General features: G+C 34.5%; 1 protein-coding gene across 2 annotated transcripts in view; it reads right to left on the bottom strand.

Annotated features, from left to right (window-relative positions):
• Positions 1-515: 515 nt before the first annotated feature.
• The window catches only part of LOC124431416 (LHFPL tetraspan subfamily member 6 protein-like), a 44,870-nt gene continuing 27,771 nt past the window's right edge, over positions 516-17,614 (bottom strand). Inside the window, exon 7 of one of the 2 annotated variants that reach the window (XM_046979383.1) lies at positions 516-797. In XM_046979383.1, coding sequence (XP_046835339.1) covers positions 742-797 — 56 coding nt within the window. In that variant the 3' untranslated portion in view covers positions 516-741. Of the gene's footprint in view, positions 798-11,137; positions 11,634-17,614 lie in introns of those variants that run through there. The other variant, XM_046979377.1, reaches the window with a different exon arrangement.

The raw sequence follows: 17,614 nt of genomic DNA, 5'->3' as shown, positions 1-17,614 counted from the left end.
TTACTAGTTTTTAAATAACAGCACATTTTCCTGTCTCTTTTTTTGCCTCTCTCTCTCTTTCTTTCTTTCTCTCTCTCTCTCTCTCTCTCTCTCTTTCTTTTTTTCTTTTTTCTCTCTCTATCTTTCTTTCTCTCTCTCTCTCTCTCTCTCTCTCTCTCTCTCTCTCTCTCTCTCCCTTTCTCTCTTTTTTAATAACAAGTAATCGAGAATCGGTTATTGGCAAAAATCAAAAACATTAACTAGCATCCATATTCCATCTACGTATTTTGTACGCTCGATATAATACGAAGTATTGATCTATTGTTAGTAAAGTATAAAAGGACAACATGGAAATGAAAAGAGGAAAAAGAAGAGGTAGGAAAAAGGAACCCTCACGAATGTATACATATATATGTATGTATGTATGTATGTATGTATGTATATATACATATAGGTATATATATGAATAGGTACATATGTATTTGTACGTTTGGAGGAACGTCGACGAGACAGACGTTTTTCGTTCGTCTTTTTCTGGTACTCCCGTAGACCAATTGAATCTGCAGTTTCAGAGAAAGGTAGCCGTCTTGCACGGATGCAGAGATTTTCTTCTACGAACTCGATCGGAGAGTTCCTTATAGAATTTCAAAGTCCAGCAAAGACTTGCTAAAGCTAGGAGGCGTGGTGACACGCGCGCCATGACTCGAACCGTTGTACGTGAGCGCCAAGGCCAATAATCCTTTTTTTAATTCCACTCGAATATCACGTGGCGTCGACATCGAAGATCATTGTCCCCAGTAGATAAAACGATTCACAAGCTTGAGAAATCGTAAAAAATCGTTATTCATTTCATTTATACTCTATCTCTCTTTTTCTTTAACTTTTAATAAATAATTTAACTATCACAACTAAGCTACTCAACGATAATTTCATCTTATATGTTTTTTGTATTATATTATTGTTTTTTAATTTGATAAAATAAAATTGCGAATTTCACAAACTTATCGTTGGAAGAAAGAAAAGATGCTTATCTTTGCAACTAAAAGTATCGGTGAAGGATCAAATGATAGGAAAAAGAAGAAAGATAATAGAGATAGAGATAGATAGATAGATAGAGAGAGAGAAAGAGAGAGAGAGAGAGAGAGAGAGAGAGAGAGAAGGAAAAGAAGAAAGTTAGTTCGTACTTTTGTCTTTTTTTTCAATCTTCTTTTTCTTCCTATTTCTCTTCTTCTTCTTCTTCTTCTTCTTCTTCTTCTTCTTCTTCTTCTTCTTTTCGAAAGTTGGAGAAAGATCAGGGAAAAGTCAGATAGGCCGAAGCGAATAAACCTTTCAGACCGGCTTGGTTATCTCGTGGGACACGTCGAAAGTAAAGCACGAGACGAAAAGAGAAAGAGAAAGAGAGAGAGAGAGAGAGAGAGAGAGAGAGAGAGAGAGAGAGAGAGAGAGAGAGACAAGTAAGTCTCTAGAGAGATAGACAAAGAGAAAAAAGAGAGAAAAAGAGTAATGATTACTGAATTCGAATATCTACTAAAGAACGAAGCAAGCAAGTACGAAGGATTATATATACGATGGCAGATAAGAAAGAAAAAGAAAAAAGATAAAAATATAGAAAGAGAGTGTGTGTGAGAGAGAGAGAGAGAGAGAGAGAGAAAAGAGAGGAAAAGAGAGAAGGAGAGGGGGTGAGAGAGAAAGAGAAAAAGAATTGCTAAAAGGGAAAAGTGAAACGATCATGGAAACCGTTAATTGCTCACGGCTTTCGAGCTTAGGAAAGGGTGGTTAGTTTCTTCGTTACTTCAACGAGAGACTCTTTTCCTTCTTTACATCCTTTCCAATCTTTCTGCTGAGAAGAAAGTTTTCCAAAAAAAAAAGGAAAAGAAAAATGACGACGGCCATGTTTTCGATCGAATTAAATACAAGTCAATCGAACGTTCGACCACGAAGGGGAGGTCCACCAGTGGTGTCGTGCTTTCGCCAAGCTTTAGGATTCCTCGATGAAAACCGAAGAGAGAAAGAGAAAGAGAGAGAGAGAGAGAGAGAGAGAGAGAGAGAGAGAGAATGATGCAACGGTGGTCCGTTTGATCGATCGACACTAGAATGTTCGTTGGCTCTGAGCCGTTACGGAGGACGCAACGTTGATCGCATAATTACTCTACGGATTGACGTGTATAGCACTTCTCGTCGACGTTACGAGGAAGAGTGAAAAATAAAGGATAAGGGGAACGCTGTCGAGAACGAACGAATGAGAGAAAGAGACGAACAGAGCGGCTGATGGAATCGATAACAAAACCCCCAAACGTATATATATATATATATATATATATATATATATATATATATATATATATATATCCTCTTGACGCGGTTAACATTTAAACATTTTCATTTCGACCACTTTCGAATTGTCGCTTAAACGAAAGCCACCAATTTCGAAATTGAAATTCAACTGAAAATAAAACCGATCTTTTCGCGAAACTCATCGATGTTTGTCAGCCATTATCATCAGCTATTTTCTCTCTCTCTCTCTCTCTCTCTCTCTCTCTCTCTCTCGATTACAGTATACTTTCTCGTAGAAAAAGATTTCAAATGTATAGCATACCATACCACTCGTTGGAACTATAAAGTTTCGAGATTTTAGAGAGATGGGATATAAAGTAAACGCCTTGAGCTTTGTGTTTCTTTTTAACGTATCTAACGTAATGTGTTCGAGAGAGATAGAGAGTAAAAGAGAGATGATGATTGTATCTCACCACCTTTCTATCGAAATAAGGGATGAACGTTTCACCCGTACGATCGATGCAAGATGGAATGTGAATCTTCTATCCTTTAAAGTATCACGCCGAGATTCGTAGACCCTCGATAATATACGCTTGATATCGCTAGAGATACGAAAAGGATCGATATACGAAAACAGATCCGATGAATGTATTGGAGACTATACTATAGAGATATATTTGAAAAAGGAAGCAAATGGCGATAGCCAACATTTATGCTCGTCCGATTTCTCTCCCTTTCTTTCTTTGTCTCCTTTGAAATTTCTGATCGTAAAGATCGAAATCGATCGTCTTGAGACAAAGAAATAACGATTTTATTTCTGTTGAAAAGAGCAAAACAAACGATCGGATTTGATAGAAAAGTTAAAATAAAATAGATACGTTCGTCATGTTCGAAATAAAAGAAAGAAAAACAAAATGAAAAAAAACTCTCGAAAACGTATATATATATGTATGTGAGTGTGTGTGTGTGTGTGTGTAAAAGTATAGATATATAATATTCAGATATATATCATGAACATGTAGGCAACGTTTTTCTTCTCTTTTCACGAGCCCTAGACTAACTCTTAACCGTAAAGTGGAATGTTAATTTGCCATGAGCTTCGTTCTACATGTAAACGTCAAAACTATTTACGAATAACAGTTCGTATATGTTTTCACATAGTATGTATAAACATTGAACGAAGCTTTCATACGAATATATATATATATATATATATATATATATATATATATATATATGCGTTTGCGACTCTCAAACATATTTTCATCGTAAATGAAAATTCATCTGATACTACAGCGAGATCGCCATTACGATCACGACAAAATTGATTCAACTCAAGTTTGATCCCCTTTTTTCTTTCTTATTATTATTGTTTATACTCGAGCTGGTTAATTGCTTTTTAAATTAAGCCTCGAGGAGAATTAACATATTCAAGAATCTGTGAAAATGTAACCACCAGCGTTTTACGTCTGCTCACCTACAAAATTCTCTATCTTTTCTCTTTCTCTCTCTCTCTCTCGCTTTTTCTCATTTTGAATCTTTCCCCTCTTTCCTCTTCCTTCCTTCGCCTCTTCAACTTCTCAACGAAGCAAAGGAAATTAGCAGCGTTTTAGAGCGAATCGTCGTCTCTTCGCTCTCAGCAAACGTAAATCGGACATACGTAAACCAGCTACATGTGTACGCGACACAAATGCGAATTGGATGTCCAAACTAAGTAATCACACAACTCGCGCTAACAAGCTATCTCGTTAATACTCGACGGACAAGATTATCTCTCTTAGGAAAGAAACAACCGCATTGTTCGAGTCTCACGATCTCCTGTCGAGTCGTAATATTCCTATGAAAAAGTATGTATTTGTGTGTCGTCGTGTGTGTGTGTGTGTGTATATGTATGTATGTGTGTGTGTAAGAAAGAAAAAGAAAAAGATTAATTGTTTATAAAGCTTGAGAGTAACGTCATATCGATCTTTCATGCTCGAGGCTGGGATCTTCTCTTCTCTTTTTTTTTCCTTTTCAGACTTTTTCAACATGCGTCTCGTTAAAAATGTCTCGATATCATTTGTCTCTCGTACAATGAATTTACAAAAAGAACAACATATTATCCGTCCTTTTCTCTCTCTCTCTCTCTCTCTCTCTCTCTCTCTCTCTCTCTCTCTCTCATCTTCGGAAATTATTGATCCTCGTATTTTCATTACTTTTAAATTTATTTGATGGTAATAAAAAGTTAAAATTTCGATCAAGTTCTTTTATTTAAGTTTTATCCAATACGTGCCGGTATGCCAGAATGCAAACGAAGGAAAAAACTTTCATCTGACCGAAGTTGAGATCTAAGGATCGAAGGATCTACCAGAAAAAGAGAGTGAGAGAGAGAGAGAGAAAGAGACAGAGAGAGAGAGAGAGAGAGAGAGAGAGAGAGAGAAAATAAAAAAGATGGTAGAATTTAACAAGGAACTTATTAGAATTTATTTTCCCAAAGACGAACTCTAAACTAACGAACTTTCGCACAACAAAATTATATTCCACGACGATTTCCATCTTCGCAGCAGGATTAATTAAAGTTAAATTTATCTTCGTATTGGGGACGAAGGCCGCATTCGATGCGAGTTTCTTTCCTTCAACTTAGCCGCTGATTGTGGATTACGAATGAACGAAATCGAATCGAGTATGCAACGAGCAATTAAAGGATACTTTTCTCCCTTCTCTCTGTCTTTCAATGTCACTGTAAATACGAATTGGAAGAAAAGTTAAACGGATATTTACTTTCTATTTGTGTCAAACGTTCACTCGTTTCTATGCAAATTGCGAGAGAGAGAGAGAGAAAGATAGATAGATAGATAGATAGATAGATAGAGAGAGAGAGAGAGAGAGAGAGAGAGAGAGAGACGGCTTACGGTATAATGAATACATCAAAAAAAGCGGAGAAACATAAAAAGTGCTTAAAACAAAAATATATAAACTGATCCTATATAAACGTGATATTAAATTTCTTGTAACGGCGAAAAAAAGAAATAAGAGTTCTTTTCAAATAAATAAAAATTTATTTCCTATTATATGGTAAAATGAATCGGTTAGATATCACATGTATACCAACCTATGTGGAACAACCTATATTAAATTATTACATTAACGCAAAGCTCGTTTTCGAAAGAAACATCAAACACGAGTTATGCTCTAAAAGAAATTTAATATTTTCCACTAATTAATATTTCATTAATTTACTCTTTAAATAAGACGAATAACGTTAACTCATAACCAACGTCGCATTCTCGTTCTAATAAAATTGTTAAGAAAAAGCCAGTCTAATATTGCGCTTAATTGCAGATCCGACACGTTGCTCTTATCGGTCGATCAAACGAAACGAGCAAAACGAAATTAAACCTTACACATTTCTGTTAAATTTTTTTCGTTTTCCTTTTTTTCTCTTTGTATAATTTTCTTCTTTGTTTATTTTTTTTCTCTTCTTTGTTATACTTCTTAAAAATTACTATTGTTGTATATACTAATGAACAAGCGTAAACGTATTACTCGTTTTACCGAATAACCAAATGTTTTACTGATAAAAATTGTACACAATACGAAAAACCTTTTTTTATTCATTATAAACGTAAACCATTGTACATGTATAGAAATAAGAATGGAAATCAAAAAGAATCGAACGCAAAAAAAAAAGAAGGACAAAGAAAAAAAGAAAGAAAAAGAAGACAAAGAACTGAAGAAATTAATTACTACATCGAATATCTGACTATGGAATAATATTGAAAATGATTTAATAAATTATTTCGTCATTGGTAATTGTTCAATCCACATAATACTTACTACATCCATGAAAATATTTAGTATTGAAAGGATTAAAAAATAAAATATCTGACGCTGGTTTCATCTGAACACACTCGTATCATTCCAGCTTTTACGATTTGCCATTCAACTGTTTTCTCTCTCTCTCTCTCTCTCTCTCTCTCTCTTTTTCTTTCTTGGAAAAATTCTGTAAAGCGTCGGTGCAAATGGAAAAAGCAGTATGCTTTTTTATTCTTTATCGTAACAGTTAAACAAACAGTTGATTAAATATTTCATTGGCAATTTCACGATCTTACAAAGGTCGATCATTCAAGGTCAACTAGCCCGAAGCTTAACTTCCCTGAAAGAGAAAGCAAAAAAGGGAGAGAGAGAGAGAGAGAGAGAAAGAGAGGGAGGAAGAGGGGAGAGAAAGAGAGGAAATATATATATATATATATATAATTAAGACCGAATCTATAGTTCATTGTTCCATTTGTGTGCTTTTCTCTCAATCGTCCTTATATATACTCCCTCTTTATGTACCCTGTCGTCTCTCACACGTTTCGTGTGACATTGAGAAAATCACTCGCGAATAGTTTCGCCTTTCTAACGAAATTCCATGAAACTTTGCGTCTCCTCACAAATGGCTTATCTTTCTTCATACTACTCATTCCTTTCTCCGATAGAATCGAATCAAAGCAAATCCTTAACCCTTTTCGAAGTTCCTCTTTTCGCTTTTGTCGTGAATAAACTCTATTTAACACTTTCATTCAAAAGTATCGAATGTGTACAATAAGAGTAAAAAAAATTCGAACAAAATGTATGTGTATGTGTATATGTGTGTGTATATATGTCGTCTATTTGTCCACAATGCGTTATTTCACTAGACAATAGATATATTAATTAATCAAAATGTAAATGATTTTCATTATTTTTGTAAAATGTCATTTTTAAAATCTAATCGTATCTTTTCCTCGAAACATTATTATATACTAACTTATTATAATACTCTATCATATAGAATTTTATTTAATTCCTATTTTTTTATCTGATATATACAAAATATACCTATATTTTGATATGTATATCAGAATAATATTGCCGATGGTTTTGTATTATTGGTTCAATGATAGTAGTCAAGAGATATAAACAAACCAGTTGCATACTAAATGTGTAATAGATGCATGAGACTCCCTAGCTATTGGTCTGCAAACGGTGGTCAATTGTTGAGTGCAGGAACTATGAATCCATAGATCATATAACTATTCTATAGGGGGTTTGCTTCGACTTCTCGTTCGTAAAGTGTTACGATATCTGAAGGTTATGAATATGCACTTGACCTGATCACGTGTATTTGTTTACGTTTCCTGACTCGTCTCATTGAACGTACCTATAGTATTAATTAATTTTTCTTCGTCTTACTGCGCAAATTTCCAAACATCTGCGTGATAATATTAACCCATTCATATATCTTCTAACACAAAATTGTAGAATGCTATGTAACGTTGACGAGAAATTGTTTATTAAATAATTATTGTTTTAATTAAAAGAAACAAAAATCAATAAGTAATATAAATTAAAGACATTTAGAAGCCGAACTACCGTAACAGTCGAGTGTCTACTTACGACTGCGTCCTTTCGTTTTCTCTATCGACTTCGTCGTCCTCTAACGCTTATCTATTGTTTGTTTTGTCTCGTTCACATCTTTGTAGTTCTGTCTCTCTTTCTCACTTTCTCTCTCTCTCTCTCTCTCTCTCTCTCTTTCTTTCTTTCTCTCTCTCACTCTCTCATTCACCATGAAGATGATCTAATCAATTCAAGTCATATATTTTTTTAATATATAAAAATACTCTTTCGTGTAATTAAAAATTTTTGAAGACAGCGTAATAAATAAAAAAAAAAAATAAATAAATAAATAAATAAATAATAAAATAAAGTAAAATAAAGTGCGTAAAAAATTTTCGATTTACAATTGGATTACGTTCATCAAATTATGACGAACAATATAAATTATATCTTTAGGAAAAGAATTTTTCTCCATCGAACAAAATCGTATCAGATATTAAAATGATATCAACTCTATCAGAAAGAAATAGTTGAACGAAAATATAGGAATTCCGCATATCGATGAAAAATATAAAGACGAGAAGGTGGATGAAGAAGAAATCTTGAAAGAAAAGGCAAACCCTTATATAGGCAAGGAAGCGAGTTTCCTAGGAAAGCTAGGGGATCGAGTGTAGCAGGTGCTTCGCGGTCCGATGGCACAGGTCATCGTCGGATTTCCATTATGGCACGATGCTCGATTCACCGGTCTCGTTGAATAATGAACGAGCAGCCGGTAGACAGGGCTGACGGCAGAGAAGCGTCCCTCTGAAACCACCAGTAAAATCGATGCGGGACGAGTTCGCAACCTCCTCTTCGTTGTTCTCTTTCTCTCTCATTCTCTCTCATATTCCCTCTTTCTTTCTCCCTCTTTCTCTCTCTCTCTCTCTCTCTCTCTCTCTCTCTCTCTTTCTCTCTCTGTCTTTTACTCTCTTATTCTCCTATCGCGAATGAGAAAGCAGTCTACCGTCGCGTTGAGACGCACTAGAAATATGGAAAAGAGAAAGAGATAGATATATAGATAGATAGAAAGAGAGAGAGAGAGAGAGAGGGAGAGAGAGAGAGATAAAGAAAGAGAGAGAAAGAGGATGAAGAAAGATGACCTCGTGACCCGAACGCGTGACCTCGTCATTTATAATTTCGGCCATCCGAATCTTTAATATCCGGTCTGAGGGCGCGACGATAGAAGGGGAGGGGGGGGGGTTAGTGAAACGGGATGAGGGAAAGATATGGGTGTCTCCGTGGTTCGCGAGCCGAGGGTAATGGCTATGAAACGACGAGTTTCTACGCACCTACCTTCATCGATCGTTCGTATGAGTGCGGGAGAGATAGAGAAAAAGGAGTTAGAAAAAGAAAGAGAAAAAGAGAAAGACAGAGAGAAAGAGAGAGAGAGAGAGAGAGAGAGAGAGAGAGAGAGAAAGACTTAGCAAGCGATTATGATGAAGCGACTTCCTTTAACTTTTGCAATTTATACTTTCGAGTTTTGGATTGACAAGTATGAATTTTTAAGGGAGTATACGAAAGCTTCGCTTTCCCTTCTTCCTTCTTCCTTATCTCTCTCTCTCTCTCTCTCTCTCTCTCTCTCTCTTTCTCTCTCTCTCTCTCTCTCTCTCTCTCTTTCCCTTTCTCTCTCTCCTACACTCGTATGTATCTTCTACGAGTATCAAGAGTCTCTTCTTCTTCTTCTTCTTCGTCTACGTGAATCCCTAGAAATGTCCCCGATGAAGAAGATACGAAAATCGTCGATTTGGGATATCTTACTGAAGGCAAGATTCTTCTCTCATTCACGTACTTTTCCTGTTAGCCAAAGTAAATTAATTTTGAAATCTTAATTGAAGCCAATCCTTCGAGCTCCAATATTAAGGATATATATAGAAAGAGAGAGAAATAGAGAAGTAGAGATAGTAAGATAGAAAATTATTTAACTGGTTTGTTTATTAAAAACGAAACGTTACGAAAGAAAATATTATTTTTCTATCGTATTATATTAATTAAAATTGCGAAGAATATGATATAAGAACGTGTGTCATATCGCTTGACTTGCAAATTCAATGCAATATAACAACTATCGTTAGAAACTTTCTCTAAGAAATTTCTTCGTGCTCTTAACAATATTAATGATCCTAATCGTACGATTTAATTATTAAACTTCTCTCTCTCTCTCTCTCTCTCTCTCTCTCTCTCCCTCTCTCTCTGTCTTCCTCTCATATATTTCTTTTCCTAATGCCAAATTGCATGATCACTACAGTCGAGTTTGACTACTTGACATTTGTCAAGTATAATATAACAATCTCATTCGTATATTTCGTATATTTTATTTGTACTGAAAAGAAAAAGAAATAAATAAGTTAAATTCAAATTAAGTATTAATATTATATCGAACGAATTAGAACGTTATACAAAAAGGGGAGGGGCGGGTCTCATAAGTATCGTGAAGAAGTCAGTGCCGATCACCAAAAAAAAAAGAAAAAAAAAAGAAAAAATCGAAAAAATTGAAAAATACTTACGATACTAAAACACGTCACTATTCGATGCGTAACTAAACGAATTTTTGAAATAGGATAGGATGAGAGAAGATGCTTTATAGAGAAATAGAAAAATATGTGAGATATCTACGTAAAGTTTCTTGACAGTCAAGGCTAAACGTAAACACGTTGGCCCGTACGTCTTTTAAAAAGAAAGGGTATGAGAATGCCGAACGTGCACGAACCTCATGTCACGTACATCTGCGCGTAAATTGAACTGCAGCCCGAATGTCTGCATGTGCGAGCTATAAAATACTTTTCCCATTCCATTTCTCTGTCCAACATCCCCCACCAATCTCTTTTCTATCGTTCCACTTTCCAGTGAAGGGAGAGATCATCCCAGATGTGTCGTTTCAATTAACGATTCATCGAAATGAATCTTATCCCTCGGTAGAACAACGCTAACGATCAACGTCTATCGTTAATTACGAACTGCCGAGCGTTTATTAATTAGCGTTTATTTTCAGTTTTACCAAGAAGCTATATAGGAAGACCTTCTTGTACAAGGTAACTTCTTCCCATCTTACGAGATTTAACGTCTGTTAGGAAAGACGACGGTAATGAATCTTAGATACGAATACGTTCTTCCGTTTAATGTTTCTTTAATGTTCACGTTCCTCCGCCTATTTTAAATATCGATCCAGTCAAGAATTATCTCTCGTTAACGTTAAATTATTACTAAGTTATCAGGGCCGACTCTTTCGTTCGATAAATGATTATCTAACTTCTTGAAAGTACTTTGCGTAGAACGAAAATATGTATATTTTATATATAACATAATATATAATATATATATATATATAAAAGGAAGAAAGATAATTTATAAAATATATGTATACACACAAATACACACACACACACACACACACATATATATATATATTAGAAGAACTGAGTCATCGATCAAGCTGTTCTTCCTACGTAAGCTGTAATACATCATAGAATTTCCTGAAATAAATATACATATACATATTTCGCGTCGTATAAAAGTCGAGAGATCTCATGATTATTAAAATACGTGGTGGGAGCGCGTCCTGTTCGACGTAAAACCATTCATAGGAGAAATGATGGACGAGGATGTGTCGAAGGGTGCAAGAGACGAATGTGTGTTTTTTTTTTTTTCATTTAATGCCCGGCCGCGTACAAAAATAGCCCGAGTCAATCGAAATCAGACGACTTTTGTTCTTTTTTAATCTATCTCTCTTTTATCTCTCTTTCTCTCTTTTGCTTTGGCTAATTGTTATTAACGTCAAAGAACAAATTTTACTTCGTTACAATTCACTTACGTATATGTAATTACGTGTATGTATGTATACATGTATACATATATATTTAAGTTTGTACATACCTACCTGTTTTGGTTATTTGACGATAAAAGTTACTCTGATCATTATGAAGAAAAAAAAAGTATAAACAAATGTAAAACTTCTTCGAATTCGTTGACTGTATCTTCTTTCATGGCATATCTTCGTTCTTTTTCTAAAAAGAAAATTGTTAGAAGTACAAATATTTTCAAAAGTTTTCCTCTTTCTTTTTCATTTTTATTATAAAATATAATAATATTTAACACTTACGTCACATCGAATATACATAACACCTATGTACACGTGAACCGCATACACGTATATATATATATATATATATATATATATATATATATATATAATATATGTAGATATATAATATATATATAATATATATATATATATATATATGTATATATATATTTATATTTATATATTTATGCATATGTACAATTACCGCCCTACGCATACATGCGTATATAAATTTTCTTAATTCCTTTAGAAAAAAAAAGAAAAAAAAAACAAGCCCTTAAAAAGATCTTAATATTAAAGTAAAAACGATTAAAACGTTTATAATGATCGTTCCTACAGATTATTGGCTTCATTATGATATTCGAGAGATTCAATCTTATATATCCTTAACGTACAATATAACCATAAGCTTCTTAATCGCTTATCGTATTCGCTCGTATAATTTATTTGAAATTTTTTCATAATATTTCTCTTTGGATATTTTTTTTCTTTTCTTTTTCTTTTATTTTTTTTTTTCTTTTTTATCGAGAATCTCTCATAGTTTTAATAGATTTCATAGATTTAAATAGTCAGAAAAAGAGGAATACTTAATGTTCTCGTTATATTAACGTACAGACAAAGTAAATGTTCTCTCTCTCTCTCTCTCTCTCTCTCTCTCTCTTTCTCTTTCTATTGCATATATTATTTCATTCTCGTCTATGCACATATACGTATATCCATTTTCTTTTTTAACAATCGTCCATTCCGTTCCGTGTCACGAAACCCTTTATCATTTCTTTTCGTCGACGGATATCCACTTTGCAAAGGAATAATGAAGAATAATTAGATTTCGAACAATGCTTCGAAGCCGATACTCCCAGCGAGATTACGAATTATCAAGGACGATATGCTCAATAATCAAAACGCGATGGGGCTGATAAAATCGTCTGGTATTCGGATCGATCCGCAAAACAAATATAGAAGGGTCGATGTACGATCTTGCGAGCGTGAAATCGTTTCATTACAGCAGACCGAGTGCATTTTTTCATTCCTATAGATATATACCAGGTGTATATGTATATACATATATATATGTGTAGATATATATATACACATATATGTATTTATATATATGTGTGTGTGTATAAAGCGTGTATAAAGCTTACTATATATATACTGTCTTGCATTTACGTCACAATCTAAGTTTTCACGTTTCCCATACACGACGGGTACACGTACATGCTCTCTTAAATTCAATTTAAGACAAACAGAAGAAATAAACAGAATAAAATGTACTTAGAAAAATCTATATATCAGTACATTTCATGACTTTATTATAACGAAATTTCATTGCCGTTCGTTTTGTTCAAGAAGATAAAGAAAAGAAAAAAGGAAGAGTTAAACGTTTTGACCTTTCACAAAAGATAATAATGATTGCTGCTTTTTCGTTCTCAGGGAAGAAGAAGAAGAAAAAAAAAAAAGGAGAAAAAAAAAACTTAATAAAGAAAGAAATATAAACGATTCGTCGAATCTACTACATTAACGAAACTCATTTCGTTATGATGATTTTGCGGTTAACGAAATATTACGCGACAATGATATCTCTTCTCTTTGTAATGCAAAATGTTGTGGAACGTCGATGGTCGATTCGATATATGCTGTGTAAGGTCGTTAGAAGCATAAGCTCGTTCATGCGAGATAGCAAAATGAAGAGGGCTTACACAATGGCAGAAATTGCTTTACGAATTTCCCAGCTTGCATCACGCGAAGAATTAAGTAAACTCGATACGAAATGTTATTACAATAGATCGCAACAATATTGTATTATCTATGTATAAATACATATGCATAGTTTACAAGGCGTTAGATAGTAACCGTGGTCAACCCTTCGGAAAAGTTATTGATTCATTAGGGAAGAAAAACGAATAGAAATTACGGATTAACAGTTTCGTTTTCTTTCTCCTGTTTCTATAAAAAGAAAAAAAAAAAAAAAAAAAAAAAAAACAAAAAAAAACAAAAAAAAAAGATAGAAAAAAAGAGAAAAAAGAAGAAAAAATAATATCAACTTTGTAAATAACGTTTCAATACTTTAATAAATCTCGTAACGTACATTTTCGTCGCGAAATGTACAAAACAAAAAGAGATAAAACAATAATTAATATAACGATATATTATTAATATCTTATTATACAAATACATTAATAAGCATCGTTGGAAGCGTAATTAATTCTATATAATAAATGTATGTGCCCAAAGCTTTTGGCATTGTCGAGAATTATATTCAAATATTCAAGATAACACATCTCTAATTTAACTCTAATACCGACATCACTTGTTCAAGACGGATCATCATCTCTTTACAAGTTTAATCACGATTCCAGCAAGTGCTGACGAAGATCACCCTCAATTTTTATTCATATCGAGCTATTATCCTCGCCGCTCTTTCAACCGCTCTCTTTCTTCCTCTTTTTTCTTTTCCGTTTTCTTTTATCTTTCTTTCTTTCTTTCTTTCTTTCTTTCTTTCTTTCTTTTTCTTTTTCTTTGTAATACAGATTACCCTTCAATACTGTTCACGCGTATCCCTTATCCTGATCCTTAAAGAAACTATCTCTCGTGATAATCCCTAAGTTGGCGAATCCATAATGAACGAGAAAGTTTTCACGATTTTTAAAGAATCGATCGAGCAAAACACATACATACATACACACACATACACATACACACACACACACACAGACAGACACATATAGATACATACATAACGCACACGAGCATACAGAAAAAATAGAAAGAGAAAGAGGAGAACTCGTTCGTCGAACAGCTTCGACGTTTTTACTCGTCGGTATTGTAATTCGTTAAACCTTCTCCTTCCTCTTTTCTTCTTTTCCTTTTCCACTTCAGCAAATCCCGTTCCCTTTACTCTCCCTCCCATCCCCTTTTTCACCTTCTTAGAAGATAAATGTGTTTCTCTCTTTCCTGACCAATGAATTCAATTCATTAAACTTTCAAGGAAGAAAAACACTTTGGTGTATTCTTTACGCTCGACGAACGAATGTTCGTTTTTTTCCTCTCTCTTTCTCTCTCTCTCTCTCTTTTTTATTGCCACTCTATTTTGCCTTCCTTCTCCATCGCGCACACAACAAACGTGATTAACACTCACCTGCTTCGTCTTTCCACATTTTTCGAAAGTCGCCCATTCGAAATTAGGTTTATCATCAAAATTATCAAGGATTTCGCTCGTTAACAACTTAATGGCTACGCCATAACGGACGTAAGTGAAATAATAACGAACGCCTGAGGGTTTCAGAGCCCGAGGGGCAGAAGGTGGGGTGGGAGATGGAGGTAGCTATGAAAATTATTGTCGACGCGACTCGTTCGCTCTGAACGTTCTTTTTTCATTTTTTTTTGCTTTTTTACCTTTCTCTCTCGCTCTCTCTCTCTCTCTCTCTCTCTCTCTTTCTCTCGTCTCCTCGCTTCTCTTTCTTTTTTTCAACGATCGATCGTCACACGTTCGAGAGCCATTTCCTTTATCTATCTTTTTCCGTCGATACTTCGAGTTATCTTTGCCAAAGGATAGGTGTAGCAACTCTAAACGACAAAGTTACAACGACGGCGTTTAGCTTATCGGAATATTTTGAGTTATAAAGAGAAAAATAAAGAGAGAGAGAGAGAGAGAGAGAGAGAGAGAGAAAGAGAGAGAGATGTAATGAGAGTGAAGATAACCGTAAAATCGATCGATTTTATATGACCGTAAACAATTACATATTATCGTGTTTTTCCTAGCGAACCAATTATTAGCGTTGATTAAAGATAAATCTTATCTGTCCAAATGAAAGGACACCTTGTGAACTTCGCGGTTACATCGTGTGACAATGAGAAGAGGAAGAGGGATGGATGAGTACGATGGAGTATTACCGTCGTCGTCGTCGTTGTCGTCGTCGTATCTGGCCACGACTTCGGATACCCTAATTAATCACCGCGTCTGCGGTCATGCCTGTCGGCAAAATCCTATTGTAGAGAGCATTGTCGTGCATTCGCACTGTAGATTCGACGCTTCGGTGAGCGAGCATTTCAATGCTCGAATGGAAACTACGCTTCAGTGCTATCCATTGTATGGTGAATTCAGAAATCGCACTTAGGCATGGCGATGAGAGAGGATAGATAGAGGAGAAGGAGAACGAGGAGGAGGGAAGGAGAGGAGAGGAAGGGAAAGAGGAAAGAATGAACAAACTTGAAGATCAATGTAAGGTGAAAGGTGTGGTAACAAAAGCATCGAGAAAAACGAAAAATTCGATATCGGCCGATATAGTTTGGTCGAGAGAGAGAGAGAGAGAGAGAGAGAGAGAGAATATACGATGTATAATGTATACATACGTATGTATATTCGATATGTATGTGTATATATGGTTAAATACATATCTATATATCAATACGTATATATGTATAAAGTCGAGAGCGAAGATACGAAGTTCTTCTTTGAAGTCGTATGAGATCGTATCTCTTTCTCTTTCTCCATACGTCGACTACCTTCGACCTTTATTAAGAAAATTCATTAAAGAGGAGAGACTAATTTTGAACTCTACTGTCAAATATATTCCCTTTCAAAGTTAAACCAGAAACGAAATCTTTTGAGAGAATAAGATATCAAAGCAAATTTTAACAAACGTCCTAGATATTCTATTGGTACGTATGTATATTATATATCTGTTTGAAAATAATTACTAATATAGATAATCATTGTTAATAATCTCGATTAATTCGAATGAGTCGTAAATTTATCAACGGGATCAATACGTTAATACGATGTTTATTGGTATTATTAAAACGTGTATATAAATATACAATATGTATATAAATAAGCACAGGATGATACGATTTTGTAGCTTTGACGGCCGTTAATTTACGAGTAACTATGTACAAGTATATGTATGTAAATGATAGGTATACATACATTCAAACGTGATAAAAATTTTCATTACGCTGTCATCGATTATTTTTACGTGTCCATCGTGTTTACGTTAATATAGATGAAACGTATCAAAGGGATGTATTGTGCCAAACAAAAAGATTATGAGGAAAAAAGAAAGAAAGAGAGAGATAAAGAGAGAGAGAGAGAGAGAGAGAAAGAGAGATAAAAAAAAGAGAGAGAGAGAAATCGAAAGCAATAAAAATGAAATTCTAAGTCTGCAATGACGATCGAATAAGTGAGAATAAAATAAAAAGAATTCCTACAGCGAATAAATACATTCTCGTGTTAAAATACGTTTTACGATACGTTTCTTTCTCTATCCTTTAATTTTTATATGTATTTTTATTTCTGTCTCTCTTTCTCTCTTTCTCTCTCTCTCTTTTTCTCTTTAATCTTCAGAAAGTAAGACGATAGTCTTTCAGTCAAGACTTAAAACGACGTGAAGAGGACCATTTAAAGAAGTTACGAGATGCATTGCTTTCACGTCGGATCTTGCAACAGGTAGAGATCGTCGATCGGTAATGATCGAGAGATTGTCGTCATCGTTCTCATCGTCGTTCTTTAAGTTTCTTTCTTTTGTCCGATACTCAGGACGTAGAATTTCTTTTGGAAAGTTCGTTGATCCAAAAGAAATATCAAAGAGAAAAAGATAAAATGAGAGAGAGAGAGAGAGAGAGAGAGAGAGAGAGAGAGAGAAAGAAAGAGAGAGAATTTGAACGTAAACGAGTAGTAGTAATAGTAGTAGTAGTATCTCCGAGTGTGCCAAGTTCTTCCTATTTCTCAGAACTTAAAGATCCATCCCCACTCCTCGCGACTTAGCATCGACATCACCAAGCACCAGGATCACCATTGGCATCACTCGAACAACTTCTACTACTCTTCTTTCCTTTATTCCCTTTCCTCTTTCCAAACTTTCATCGTGGTATCATTTACTAAACTCTTTCCTGCTTCTTCTT

Source organism: Vespa crabro, chromosome 1 (genome assembly GCF_910589235.1).
Source record: "Vespa crabro chromosome 1, iyVesCrab1.2, whole genome shotgun sequence".
In the NCBI taxonomy this organism is placed as follows: domain Eukaryota; kingdom Metazoa; phylum Arthropoda; class Insecta; order Hymenoptera; family Vespidae; genus Vespa; species Vespa crabro.
The sequence above is the reverse complement of the archived record's forward strand: the minus strand, read 5'-3'. Positions and strand labels throughout refer to the sequence as shown.